We start from the raw sequence: 14,588 nt of genomic DNA on the forward strand, positions 1-14,588 counted from the left end.
TGTAATCGTCTGATTTGATTTCATTGTAGTCTTTAAATATTTTTGTTGTGTGTACTGTATCAATACTCTATTATTATTATATTAATCTAGAGACGTTGCTGGAAAAAGTACTCACATGTCTAACATAAGTAAAAGTAGCCTAAAAAATTCCCATTACAAGTAAAAGTCTTGCAAAATGTTAAAGGGCTTAACTCAGTATATAATTAAACATTATTAAGAATTATCACTTTCAGTGTTCTTACAATTTCTTCTTAAGCTGGTTGAGCTAATTTAAACTTCTAAACTACTCTTTCATTGGTTCGTAGTTTCTTCGTTAGCAATGTTTTAGTAATGTTTTTTGAGCTGATATATTTTATATGTGTAATCTTAATCATAAAAAAGTAAATAGTAACTAAGACTATAACAAATTATACACAAGTACAGAACTTGGACATATTTATTTAGTCACTAATGTAATCTGGAGAAAAGATTTCAATAAAAAAAAATCCATCAATAAATTCAAGAGAAAAAGTCCAAAATTACAGTAAAAGACGAGCCTTTATTTTTCGCAATAAGAAAAGCATGTCAGTAATACTGTGACAAGTTTTAAAAATGATACATAGATCAGTGACATATCAATTAACAACAGAAGCATCCAACCTACCATCAGTGGCCCTTTTTAAAACAGGTGGAACAAGTAGGAGAAGGGCTGTACTGACAGAACGTGCAGGACAAGTATGGGTGGATGACAGCTAGGTGTGATGGATGACGACATGGAACAAAGTCTTTTGTGTTTGACAGGATGAAGAATTCAGTGAAAATTTGAATTTTGGTCACTGGCCAGGTTCGAAAAATGTCCTGTAAAAGGAGCTTAAAACAAAAAAACAACATGCTATACAAGTTTAACTGTTGTCTTATGCAAATATAACTTACTCTGCAGCTTTTGATGAATTGTAAGGTTAACTGATCCGCTCATTCTGGTAAGGCACCACTTGAATTTGAATGGGACAGTGGGACAGATGTGTGATCGGTGCTTTCAAGAGAAGAGAATCTGTAGGTGTACGGGTGCTGATTTTGGCCTTTTTGCACAATCTGAGAGCAAAGAGGATGAAAACATTTACAAATGAGTCTTTAAAAAAGGAGGAAGACAATGAACACTGGCATTCTGCTGTATACAGGTTAGAATATACAGTACAATAAATATAAATAGACCGAGGGAAGACTGAAGAAAAAAAATTATGGACACAAAACGATTTACATTCGAGTCAAATATACAATGCAGCATGGAGAAAACAAAAACCCTGCACGTCGATTCTATATTTGGCAAGCGAGCCAATAAAACCTGAACACGCTCGTAATAGAATGGCGTTTTCCTGAACAGGCTGTCCTGAGGTCAGTTTTGACATTGAACTTCCACAGTACATTGACTCTCAATGCTCTAGAGACATGCTGTCCCAGGAAAACCTTAAAAACATATGCCATGTTATGTCTTCTAAAACTAATCAAACATGATGCTTACACTTCAAGAGCATTCCTTATTACTGCCCACCATTCTGAGACAGTTTTACAAGATTTCATTTTGATTTTGGCATCATGGACAAGTTCTGATCAGATAATCCAACCTCTTAAAAAAAAAAAAAAAAAAAAAAAACTTCTTAAGCACTTCTTTAATTCACATTGTTAATTCTTAACTAAAATCTCCTGAATTGTCGTTCCCACTGTTTGTTTGTTAGCATCAATGCGAGGAGTAAATTTAGAGTGAATGCAATAATCAATAGTGGGGAGATTTTGCAAGACACTCAGAAGTATGAGCATCAGGAGGTGACTGTGGGTCCAACTTGATTTTGTCCGCTGCAGGGCTGCATTTTCCCATGCACTTGCTCACCTTAGCCAAACTGGAAAAAGAAATTTCCAGGTCCAGAGTCTTGGGGGAGAAAAAACAAAAAGGAAAAACGAAGTTATTAATATCCTGCACTTTATAGATTAATTCTTCCGTGCTTCAATAAACTTGCCTGAAGTGGGAAAGAATAAAAACATACCTGGACTGGAATCAAAACTAAATCCTCCTCCTCCTCCTCCTCCACCGTGGCCGCCAAAGAAAGCCCTGAAGATGTTGTTTGCATCAAAATCTAGAGAGAAAGCCAAGTGGGAAATAAATAATAAAATTAGCTGGTGGTGAAGGCTTCAGGAAGAACAAGATGGAGAAAAAAAAGACAACAGAACTTGTCAAACTAAGCACAGAATGAAGGTGAATCAAGCTGTTTGGCAAACTGTACACACATTTGAATGTACACACCTCTCCCTAGTGTACACACAGTGTGTATGTACACTATAGACACTTAGTACACTAAGAGCTAGACCACCAAGTGAACCCGATTTAGTGTCTGATGTGATGTGATTGTGACATAGCGCCATCTCCTGGAATTTGTTCAGTTTCTGTGGTTCAATGTCACTAGACCTGGCAAAGAATTCTTACAGCCTCCATTTTTCTGTAATGTTATATTATAGCTAAAAACTGTTTTTTTATTCCTTTTTTAACCAGGCAATACTGTTTCAGTTTAGTTTTACTTATTTGATCATTTTAGAGCATTTCAGTTTACAACAATCATTTTTCACTGCTAATTGTCCTCCCAGTTTGAGTTTTACCTTGCCAGTGAGTCAGTGAGTGTGAGTCAGCATGAACAATACCAACACCCTGAAACTGAAGCAGCCCCATTCAAGTATTTAATTACACCTGTTACTCCTGAGCCAGTGGGGTCTTTCTTTAAAAGCATCTGTTACTTGACTCTAAAAAATAATGTTTCAAAATTAATTACCCCAAACAATTGATACTTTTTCTGTCATCTCAATAATGGCCTACAGGTTAAATGTAAATCTAGCCAAATAAAACTCTTTAAAACTTCTTAAACACCACTTTTATAGACTTGCTTTTATGTAATGCTTTCTATCTCACCACTCCTTTTTACTTCTTCACTTTTTACCTTTTTTCTTTACTCCTTTTACCTTTTATTTTCTGTGTATCTGAGAATGTCTTGTGATTATTCCTGCTCTCTCATATTGTTTTTCTTTTATGTAAGAATTGTTTTTAGCCTTATGGCATCATTTTCTGTGTAATTAACTGCCCTCTGTCAAAGCACTTTGTAAACTGCCGTTTTAAAAGGTGCTATATAAATAAAGTTATTATTATTATTATTACAACTTTTACCTCCGCCATCGAAGGAGCCGTCATCCTCCAGGTCGTGCCCGTTGTCATATCGGATCTTCTTCTTTGGGTCAGAGAGCACAGTGAAGGCCTCACCCACCTCCTTGAATTTCTTTTCCTCCTCCTTCTGAACCTCTGGGGTCGCTGCACTGTGCCGATCTGCGAGACAAAGATAAAAGTGAGATGAAGAACCACAGAATATAAAGTTGGTTTCCTGCGTGCCAGTGCAAAGGCCGAGAGGTCTACCTGGGTGGTGCATGAGGGCCCGTTTGCGATAGGCTTTTTTGATCTCATCCTCTGTGGCGTTCTTGCCGACTCCCAGCACCTTGTAGTAATCTTTCCTCTTGCTCTTCTTCAGCTCCAGCTGTGCCGTCTTCAGCATATGTTTGTGATCTAGAGGGATAAAATGTGAGTGTGTGAACACCTGACCAGCTAGTGTGTCAGTTAAAACAGGTAAAAGTGCAAAAAAAGCCCCAACAATAACAACAGCAGCTTACCTGATGTTTTTTCTGTCTGATAAACTTTTTCATAGTCCCGTACAGCTTCTTCATATTGCTCTGTGTTCATGTAACTATGGGGTCACACAAAGTCACATTTAGAAACTGCAAAATGATTAATACACAAATTAGGAAAAATGGATTAATATTAACTGCTTATCATACCACTGAGCTCTTCTCAAGTAGGCCTTGATATAAGTGTCGTCTAGTTTGATTGCACTGGTGCAGTCGTCAATGGCTTCGTTAAGTTTCTTCAGCTGTTGATGAAGTTAATGACAGTGATCTGATTGAGGAGCTGCATAGTTGCTTTTTTTAAGGCAAATAATCCGACACATTATTGATCATCTTCTGACTGGTAATGCTAGTTTGTCGTGTTTTACCTTGGCTCCTGCCGTGGCTCTGTTGCAGTAGAGTTTAGCGTTGGTCTTTATGTTGTTGGGGTCTATCGTCAGGGCTTCAGTATACAGCTGGTAGGCGGATTCAAAGTTGCAGTTCTTAAATGCCTGGTTGCCCTCCTCTTTTTTGGCTTTTAAGGCTTTGGCATTCTGATAAGTGGAGAAAACAAGGCACAATGTTTCTTTAAAACATTTACTAAAATTTGCATCAAAATGTCACAATGTAAAGGATGTTTTCTGTATTTCAGCCTGGATTTACTGTGTTAAGCTGCCTTGTTGCATATTTGAACTGTAGGAACAGGCATGATTTATACTACCTATACACCTGAAGACTTTGAAAAGATTTGGAAAAGACTCCTGGAAGACTATCAGCTCACACCTGCTCACATCTAAAGACAAGTGTTTAGAGTTTTTAGTCCCAGCCTAGTCTCAGACTGAGATTCTACAAAGAAAGGTGTAAGCCTAGCATTAGTCTATTTGTTTTAGCCTTCTGTATTTGTCACCAAAATGTGTGCATAATTGACGGATAACAAACATGCCTTGTAAAAAATTTTTCACTCAAAACATACGGTAAGCCTATTTTTTGAATATTTTATTTGAAAAATCACATCACAGGTGCATTGGTGGAGTAGACACAGCTTAACACCTGCACACTGTCTTCACTTGCTAACTTTATACACATTTAACCTACATAAGATATTTCCACATTCTTGGTGGTTTAAAGTAAAAATTCATTTCCAAATAAAGGAAAGGAATTTATTTATTTTTAATTCCTTTGACAAAAAGAAGATCAAATGGCAACTTACCCTGCAGGCTAGCCGGGCCTTTTCGTGGTCAGGTGCCATGCGCAGAGCCTGGATGAAGAACTGTACAGCCTTATCGATGCAGTCCTCGTAGTAGAGACACAGACCTCTGACGTAGAGTGCGTCTGCATTTGTGGAATCCATTCGCAGGATATCACTGTACAGGAAAGATTTGTTAAAAGATTTTTTAAATTGCGTCTGAAACCAAGAATAACTGTAACAAAACAATCAAACCATGAACCTCAGCTGTTCCTACCTTGCTACAGACTGGGCTTCTGGATAGCGTCCCAGCAGAGCCAGACACTCGGCCTTCAGGATTTTAAAGCGGTGGCAGGCAGAAGCCACAGCTAAGGCCCGGTCCATGCAGTACACCACCTGGATTTTGACATAAACAGTTCATGATACCCGTAACACTCCATCATTGCATACATTCATTAAAGAAATGCAGATATTTTGAGCTATGCAAAAGATAAATATTGTATTTATTAGAACAGTTGAAAGGTTTTTGTCAAACAAGCCATCGGTCATTGAAATATCTTTAAAAAATGTTCAAGTTAGACCAGACAGAGACAACTGATCACATGACAACTAAGGGGCTGTAATGTTTGTCAGTATTAAGTGCAAAAAGAAAATTGATGAAAAGTACCTTTCTGAAATCCCGCTTCACAAACCCAAAATCCGCCATTCGTTCATACTCCAGCAAAGTCGATGCACTCTTATTCTGAAACATTACACAACAGACAGGTTTGAGTTCAGCACCAAGGCTGTCCTGAGTACCCAACTCTTTACTTATACAGTAAACGCATCAAATAAAATGAGAAAAGTTCAGGTGAAGCCCACCTCCTGCAGGGCCTCTCTGTTGCTGGGCTCGAGCTCCAAAACCTTCTGAAAGCAGCGATTGGCTGCCATGGCATTTCCCAATAACAGATGGCACTTGCCCTCACGTAGATGACCCTGTGGAACACGAAGGGAGTATTTCCTTGTTAGGACTGCTAGTTTCTAGTGTCTACAAGTGCAGCTGCAGGTTTTGAGACAATAATTGTCAGGCAACGCCAAGAAAAAAAGACGATGTCAAACCGACCTTCATGAAACAGTCATCCAGCCGCACGGCCTGCTGGGAATCTTCGAGGGCCTCTCGAAAGCGACAGAGCATCATGAGGGTGGCTGCCCTGTTGCCATAATAACTAGCAGTTTTGGGGCTTGCATCTTGAGATAAAAAAGAAGAAAATGTGTGTCACACAGGCTGGCTAAGATGTAGATACGAATTACAGATCAAATCGACAAAAATAATGATCCATATTATAACTCCATAGAAATGGCAGGAGGGGGAAATGCCTCATTGGCAATAGAAACTTCACGGATTTGTTTTGCTGATTTGTTGGTAAAGGGGTAACAGGAGGGGATCATTGGGATTTTACACAGAAGAGTATGACAAAGAATGGTCAATGGTAAAGAGTAGTTCGTGGTAATCTCACCTATGGCCTTAGTGTAATAGTTGAAAGCCTCAGAGTAATCCTTCTTGCTGTAGAATGCATTTCCTTGCTCTTTGAAGCCCTCAGCTTGCCTGTAGATAGGAAAAACAGACGCCAAAGTCAAGGTGGATGAGGTGCTTTACAAGTAGTTCAGTAATAAATCTGTCAACCAAATAAAGCTATCTCAAGTCATGGTGTACAGAATATTAATTTATTAGCTAATACCAAACCAGACAAGCTGTTTTACAAAGACTCATTTGTTTCCATCAGTAGAATTTCTTGGAAATCAAGCAATGCCTTAAAGACTGGACGGTGGTGTGTTACACCTGGAACTGGGACAGCAGACCCAAGCAGGGTACACATAGTCCTGATAGCTGCAGTACTAAACATAGCAGTGAAATTCAACTGCTGCAGCCCTTTTAAAAATTGCCATGTGTTAAAGGGTAAACTAATGCGGGTTCACATAAGGGAGGAGTTGCTGCTGTGCTGCTTGCTGTGTTAAAACTTTTTAAAATGTTGCTATTCAGGCCTCACCCCCCAGTCCTTGTTATCATAAGAGTGTTTTCGATTAGACAAAAACACCCTTTAACTAAGGTTGGTTGTAGAACAACAACAAAAAAAATCAACCTTTAGGCAGGACTGCAGCAGCATTTTTCTGAAAAGCTTCACAGTAGTTTAGCCACACAACTGTGCAATGTAATAAGAAGGATTAGCTTAAATGTACAAGCAAAACTACTTAATGAAGGGATCCAGCATCTGCAGCTTCATTGACTATTTATTATTCCTCATCCTTTTAAAATAGTGGCTGGGAGAAAACTTTTTTGCATTACTAGCGTTCGTTATGTCACATGGCACCGCCATGACAGATAATGACAAACATTTACCATTTGTTTTTACGTTTTTAGAATATATCTATCACTGTCTACGTTTGCACATATAGCACAACAGTGAGTGTAGCTGTTGGAATTAAATACATTGAAGGTTGCAGCTCTTTATGCAAAAGAGTCCATTAATATTACCAAACTCTTGCATTTTATTGCTTGTTTTTTCAGTGATTAAGGAGCTTAAATGGACAGTTCCCCCCCAAAAAAGTATTTTTTGACATTATTTCTGTAGCATTTTATCAATCTTGTTTTGGTGCGAGTTGCCAAGTAGAGTCCGCATGTTGGCTGTAAGGATGTTCGCCATCTCTCGGATATATTGGAACTATATGGAACTTCACTTGTGTTGCATAACGTACCAAAAACAAAACCCTTAAAAAGTAAACAGCCATGTCTCTATCCAGAAATCATGACCTGGTTTCTCAAGATAAGCCAAAGATCGTATTGTGTGCAGTTTCATGATGGGGCTATACTAGAAAGAAAATAGTTCCTACAAGAAACCGCTCACTAGCCCTTCAGGTAAGATGAAAAAAACAATGCATTTTTGGTTTTTGGATTGACTCTCCCTTTTACAGATGAGGATTAGGGACAAGAAAAAAACCATTATGCACTTTGAGAAAAAAGTCCAAATACAATTTTTGAGTTCCATAAAGTAGACTGCTGGCTACAACTTGATTTTCCTCAAAATGCCTAAAAATTTCACATAAATTACATAAATATTTTCCCAAAACAATAGTTGTGGCAGCCTACTACCAAGAATAGTTAATTTATGTGTGTAGGGGATTTTAGAACTACTACCCTCTTAACTATTGCTCATTTTATGACGTTGATGAAAATCAGGTTGTAGCTTGTAGTCTACCTAACTGTTCGGAGAGACGTGCCATCTCTCTAAAACAATGTTCCTCTGATGACTCACTGTAACATGACAGTTTCCAACTTTACCAAACTCAAAAAGTTGACTTTATTCTCACCATTTCAACTATTTTCAAAATCACATTTCAACTTTATTCTTGTCATTTTTACTTTTTTCTTGAACTATATAATGAATCAAAAAAGAATCCTTCTCTCATTTTTTCTCCTACCTGGCCCTAATCCTCTTTTATACCGTTTAAATGTTTCTTACGGAACCAAAACACTATTAAGATTGATTTAAACGTTGGTTTCTAGTTTCCAAAGCAACTTTATAATCAAAATTCTACTATTAAATGTGCTATGGACATGAGCCATTTATTTACCTTATTATTTTCACTGTACACAGACTCTTTTGATACATTGGCTACTTCTGGTACTTTGGATTATTTCAATCTGGACAAAAGCACTTAATGCGAGAACATACCCATTCCTATATTTTATCTCTCACATGGGTCATATTCTAAGCCCATTAACGTCTAATACTCATTAGTATTGTGTCGAAAATGTACTTATACGTGTTAAAATCTGACAATCCGTGTTCTTTGTAAATTTCAAACGTGCTACTTCACATTTGGAGTGGACAAAAACATCTGCCTTCGTTTGTAACATCTCTGATCCAGTTTGACAGCGACACCAATAAAATGCAAAATGCACTGTCAAGGATGACCTCATGAGGAGGGAATTAATGGAGGTAAACCGGCTGGATGCTTTCATTTTGAATTTGCTTTAACAATGAACACTTAAGGCTAAATATCTGGGATTGTTTTTAAATGTTTAAATAACTTTTTAAACTTCAACTGTAACTTTATCTGATGGCACCAAGTCCAGCTAATGTTATCTGTCTGCCTTTTGTGGAACTTTCTCGAAAGAAGAAAGCATTAGCTGCTACCTACTGTCCAACAACACACTATATTTGCTACAGATGCTTTAATCATATCGTGTTTGGATTTAATAACTGAACCGTATAAAGCTACACATGTTCGTTAGCCATTTAAGCTAAAAAGCCAACACTTCTTGGTAAGCTGTAGCTGAGGATGTCTCAAAACACGCTAATTATCGTAGCTCGTTTTTCTTGACGAACAAGTTCCCCAGCGAATTTGATATGAATAGTAATAGTTTAACGGTTATTTTGTACCGTCGAAACAATAATAACGCTATGCCTTCCATTTATAAAACACCAAAAATCGAAGATTTAGCAAAAACGTGCCATTTTCTTCCCGGTTGTGGTAAAGCTAGCATGGTTAGCTTGTCTCGGGGCTGAACGCCTTGTTGTTTCCGAGCCCTGTCACCTAACAGCGGGGGGGTGCAGACAGCGGATCCCGGGACACTTTTACACATCACACCCAGCACAACCGAACCCGGCAGGTTGTTTTATATTTACCGCTCCATGTCCTCCGGATTTCGGAGTTGAGGCTCTGTGTCCACCGGCACGTCGATGTCAACAGCTGCCATTTTTTCTAGAAAGGACGAACACGAACAGACGTCATTTCCGGTACTTTTTTCTTCTTCGTTTTTGAGGTCATGAGAAACTAGGCCAAAGAGTTTATGCAGCCTACTATTGTTAATCGTTTTATTTGGTCTGGGAGACTTAGTTCTTAATTCAGCCCTGTCTTTTAAGTTGCTAAGTTTTTTTCTATTAAATCTGTAACAAATAAGAAAATCAAATCAATCTTTATTTATATAGTGCTTTTCATACATATAAATGCAACAGAAAGTGCTTTACAAAAAATAAGAATAAAAACAGACAATAAAAAATGACAAAACTCACCACTCCCATCCCCACATACACATCTGTATGTACACATACACATACATGCACACACATGCACATAGACATGCACAAACACACACTCACACACAGCACATTTTGATTGACAGTGTAAAATAAAAAATGTTTTTTTAAAATGCATGTCAGTAGCTAAAATAAATAGAAAGAATTTTGTCTGAAGCAGCCTGTCACAATGATTATTATTATTTTTTTCCCTTTTTTATTAATACTTTTATTATTATATATAATTATTTATATTAATTTTTAATGTAGGTATTGTTTTCTCTTTTTTATTGATATAATAATTATATATAATAATATTCACGAGGTTACATAAAAATATGAGATATATTTTAATTTAGCTTTCTCCTTATCTTCCCCCCTAAATTGAAGATATTTTATTATTTTATTTTATTAATTTAAATGCAAGGCCAAAAACAAAATTTAAAACTTTCATCATTTATATATTTATTTTAAAATGTATTAAACCAGGGAAAGTACTCCTTAAGATTAAATATCTCCTTTACAAGAGGGTTCTGGGCAGGACAACAGCAGCACATCAAATCAAAGTTCAGACATACATTATATAACAGTTACAGATGGTAAAATTAGATGCTGTAAACATCAGATTACAGCAAGGTGGCAAATAGCTCAGTCAAAATGTTTGGTGTACCTTCCTTCAACACCTTCAAACTATTTTTGAAAATGCTTAAAGAGACCAGCTCCCCTGGACCTAAATCAGTCTGCAGCAAATTCCAAGCCACAGGAGCAGCATTAAATAAAATAATAATAAATAGTAGTACCAGTAATGTGCTGCTGTTTTATCCAGCTTTGAACCTCGCCTGAGTGTTTGAACATCCAACTATATTTGAAAACATCCCATAAGCTTCAATTTGTATTCTTTTTTCTTTTTATCAAGTCATAAATTTACGTCCAGTGACTTTTACCTGAGACCCTGCAGCTCAACCTGCTTGTTTCTTTGTGGTGGTTGCACTACCGGACACAATGATTCACAAATTAACAGTGGAAAAGAAAAATGACTTTCTGGTTAATAACATTCTAATTCTTTGAAAGTTGTATGTACACAACTGCGAGCATATGAAAGTAAAAACTAGGTTTTATTTAATGATAAGTGACTTACATGAAACCTCTTAATGTAAATTAAGCCCAAACGCTTAATTTTTAAATGAATTTTTTTCTCTCTTTTTGCACCAGCCTTTTTTCATGTACTCCTATTGGTCTAATGCAAAGATGTTAGAGCCATGCTGTTTGTACATGACAATGTTTTCAATACAAGAATGCTGTGGCTAATAGTGGATATCCATGGAGTGGATGATTTCCTTATTAGGAGCTGAAAAACACTTTCACCTCTTCTGCATGTTTTTAAGTTGATATCCTTCTAAAAATAGTTTTAAATTTTTTTTAAAAAAGCCCCTATTTGCTCTTTGTAAACATGAAAACAACATTTTGTCTAATATATGCATTTTGTACTCACTAAACCAGATTTTAAATAGGGTTTGTGCATCAAAAATAAGGATATTTTGATATGCTTTTATTAATAGTACCTTTACTATGAAAATCATGGTAACTACTCATATTTGTAATCTGTTGGTCTTTAATTTGATACAAATGTATATTAGTGCAAATCACTGACCTCTCCTGCCAAACTAACCTGCACCCTGAGGTTACCAGATTGTACTTGCAACATACCACTAGAGGGCACTACAGTATCATGAAGTATGTCAGCATACTATGTGTTTGAGAAACATCAGAAATGATTTTGTTTTTGTGTTTTTTTTTTCATCTACCATATTGTTTCCAGTCTTGCTGAAGGATTGACATGTGTCTAACTTTGCTGTAAGTGTTAATGTTCATGACTATATTCAAACACAAAGTAAGCCTTTTCACTGTAAATCTAAAATAAATGGTAAAACAGACTCACATTTGGGTGTGAAGAAGCAAACTACCACAACTGTGTAAAAAACATTACTATTTATAAGTTCATATAGAATACAGTATTGACATTTTTAGCACATAATCATTTACATTATTGCAATTGATGCACAGTTACACTAGTCATTAATTTTACCAGGTGACACTTCAAAAATACATATTGCTTAGGATGATTCAGCACAATCAGATGGGAGAGGATTTCTAAAGTGAGAGAATGTTTTTTTTAATACAGCTCTATATAAAAAAACAGGTTTAATAAAGACATCAAAGACACATTTAAACTTGTGGATAAATCATTTAAAGTTTGGGGAACAGCCCGTCTCTCTTCATATTGCACAAACAGCATCAAGCTGTTGCTGAATTGTAGCTTATTTTTCCACACAAGTCCTTTTATTCTATAACTTTAAATGAAAACATATCATTGTGTGCACATATCATTAGATGTAGTCTGTATCCATATGGCGAATATTCTTGGCATCATATCAGGGTGATGGTTGATTGTCACCTCATTACACAGAACAAGAGAGAAACAGAGAAAAAAACATATGTATTTAAATAAAACAAATCATAAATAAAAGGCATTCACATCAGACAATTGCTGTAAAGATACACATTTGTTGAGAAGAAATTTCCTCAGTAATGTAAAGTTATGGATCTCCTTTGTATTTTCATTGGTGGAGGGTGATTTTATGGAAATAGCCACTTGAGGGATGATGAGGGAAATCAATCCTGGATTTTCTTGATTTTGGTTATGAAGACAAAGCAGGAATGAAGTATTGTACTAGAGTACAACTAGAAAGCTCTGAAATTTAAATAATTTTGGTAACAAACACTAACATTTACACACCCTATTTTTTTTAAGTCTATTATTTTCTTATAAATAAAACTATATGATGCTTGTCATTATGGCTTCCAGAGGGGTCCAGACCCCGGGGAACATGCACTCAACAGTTTGTTGAGGGGAAACAGCTAAGCGATGGTCCTTCCATTTTTAAAGGGTGGGAGACACTGGTCATCCAGTACTGATATCTCAATCCACACCGAGGGATTGTGCATACTGTTCTTATGACTTGAACCTGCCAAACTTGACATGCTGATATGCTTCCATCGCAGTCACTGCATAGTGTCCTGGTGTCCCACAGGAGGTCCTTTGCTTTGGCCAAATGGACCAAGCCAAAGTTTTCTGCCAGTCCAGCTCTGGCTAGGTCAGGTCCACTCTACTGCAGGTCCTCCAGCCTAGCGTGGCTCATTGCTAGTAAGGAGAGAAGATAATTGGCGCATGTGTGGCCCTTAGAGGTCCCGGGGCAGGCCTGAAGAGTGTGGGGCTGATCAGGGGACCATGGATGATGGCTGTGGGACCCGGAGGCAGCCGTAGTGCCAATGGTCCAGACGCCATGGTGCACAAGGCAGCTTGATTGAGGGGGTTGGTCAGAAACCCTGCCGGCAGGGCCTTAGATAGCTGCTTCTGCAGGGCCAGTTTGGTCTTGAACAAAAGAAAAGAGACATTTTCAGTCTAAACAAGACAAAGAGTATAAAGAAATGTTTGCAGCACTGTGAGGTTGTTGTAATGTTGCGTTCTGATCAAAATTGGGGGGCAGAATTTCCCATTTGAAATTTCCAACTTCAGACCTCGAACCATTTCAGGAGCCAAACGCAACAAAAAACCTTGCTGACCCTGATAAACTGATGTTTCTTTCCTAATTTTTTCACATTTTTGGAGCATTTTTAACATTTTCCAGATGTAGTTTTGTACAGATAAGATACTTTCAGAGATCAGATCTGAACATATTTTGACATAATTTACACACAGAGTGGGTTAATACAGGTATAACGGAGTTAATGAGTTCAGAAGAAATTTGATTCCATTTGCCATATAAAAATGCATCTCTCAACAACCATATTAATTGAACGCAGCACCCCTGTGGTTCAGAGTCGTGCGTCTCGGGGGGCAGCAACAGTCGGACCTTTGTGGCTCCCTGGTAGGTTCACGGGCTATGAGCTCCGCCATTTTTTATATAAATTACTTTAATTTCACTGCAAATGGGTGGTTTAAGTTGTGTTTGTTTGAACATATAGCTCCCTTACGGTTGAGCCCGTCCTTTTTCGTAGAAAGTTGACAGTGTTTTTCTTTTCTTTTTGTTTACAAAATGGCTAGTGCCACAAGTTAGCTAACTTGCACTGTCTTTTCATTTTATATTTTCCAGATGTGTATGTGTGTGTGAGAGAGCAAAACTGACTGAATGCCAGAATAAATGGCTGGATGCCGTCTTCGTCTCGTCGTAAAATTACACAATGCAAGAGAGAGAGTACCAAGCCGCTACACAGGCATAATATCAATATAATCATATACATATCATATAGGGAGTAACTCCGGCTTCGGGTGGCGATCATTGTACTTAACGTAATCATTATTTTTTAGATTTCCAAGTTGTATGGAACGTAGCATTATACAGAGTGGTGCTGTGAGCTAAATAATGAAAACAGCTTCTTGCATGCTGATGTTTAGTAGGCATATCATGTCTTAGTTTAGTGTGTTAGCATGCTAACATTGGCAAATTTACACTAAATGCAAAGTACACCTCATCATGGATCACCAAAGTCACCAGGATTCAACACCTGGGAACCATGAATATGTGTACAAGCTTCCAAGGCAATACATCCAAAAGTTGTTGAGACATTTCAGTCTGAGCCAAAATGGTGGTTTTCACATAACAAACAGGCACTTA

At 37.3% G+C, this 14,588-nt stretch overlaps 2 protein-coding genes across 3 annotated transcripts in view; both read right to left on the reverse strand.

Annotated features, from left to right (window-relative positions):
• Positions 1-553: 553 nt before the first annotated feature.
• On the reverse strand, positions 554-9,611 carry LOC131959997 (dnaJ homolog subfamily C member 7-like). Of its 2 annotated transcripts, XM_059325207.1 has the most exons (15): positions 9,523-9,611; positions 6,352-6,440; positions 5,958-6,082; positions 5,717-5,830; positions 5,523-5,597; positions 5,133-5,251; positions 4,880-5,033; positions 4,059-4,223; positions 3,844-3,935; positions 3,679-3,752; positions 3,428-3,574; positions 3,185-3,340; positions 2,019-2,108; positions 1,865-1,903; positions 554-1,071 (listed from the first exon to the last, which is right to left on the reverse strand). In XM_059325207.1, the coding sequence occupies exons 1-14, from the start codon at positions 9,591-9,593 to the stop codon at positions 1,866-1,868; spliced, it is 1,509 nt and encodes a 502-aa protein (XP_059181190.1). In that variant the 5' UTR covers positions 9,594-9,611; the 3' UTR covers positions 554-1,071; position 1,865. The 2 variants fall into 2 exon arrangements, with proteins under 2 accessions (XP_059181190.1, XP_059181189.1); XM_059325206.1 differs by having other exon boundaries at positions 554-1,903.
• A 2,275-nt stretch (positions 9,612-11,886) lies between these two features.
• The window catches only part of LOC131959561 (zinc finger protein 385B-like), a 93,521-nt gene continuing 90,819 nt past the window's right edge, over positions 11,887-14,588 (reverse strand). Inside the window, exon 9 of the mRNA XM_059324768.1 lies at positions 11,887-13,345. Coding sequence (XP_059180751.1) covers positions 13,115-13,345 — 231 coding nt within the window. The 3' untranslated portion in view covers positions 11,887-13,114. The remainder of the gene's footprint in view (positions 13,346-14,588) is intronic.

Source organism: Centropristis striata, chromosome 21 (genome assembly GCF_030273125.1).
Source record: "Centropristis striata isolate RG_2023a ecotype Rhode Island chromosome 21, C.striata_1.0, whole genome shotgun sequence".
Lineage (NCBI taxonomy): Eukaryota > Metazoa > Chordata > Actinopteri > Perciformes > Serranidae > Centropristis > Centropristis striata.

What these genes read in the sequence shown, in the direction of transcription:
- LOC131959997 (XM_059325207.1), bottom strand. Translation starts at nt 9,593, where the DNA reads ATGGCAGCTGTTGACATCGACGTGCCGGTGGACACAGAGCCTCAACTC. An exon ending in CGGCTCCTTCGATGGCGGAG is followed by an intron (nt 2,109 to 3,184) that starts GTAAAAGTTGTA and finishes CTTTCTCTCTAG; the next exon opens with ATTTTGATGCAAACAACATC. An exon ending in TAGTTTTGATTCCAGTCCAG is followed by an intron (nt 1,904 to 2,018) that starts GTATGTTTTTAT and finishes TTCTCCCCCAAG; the next exon opens with ACTCTGGACCTGGAAATTTC.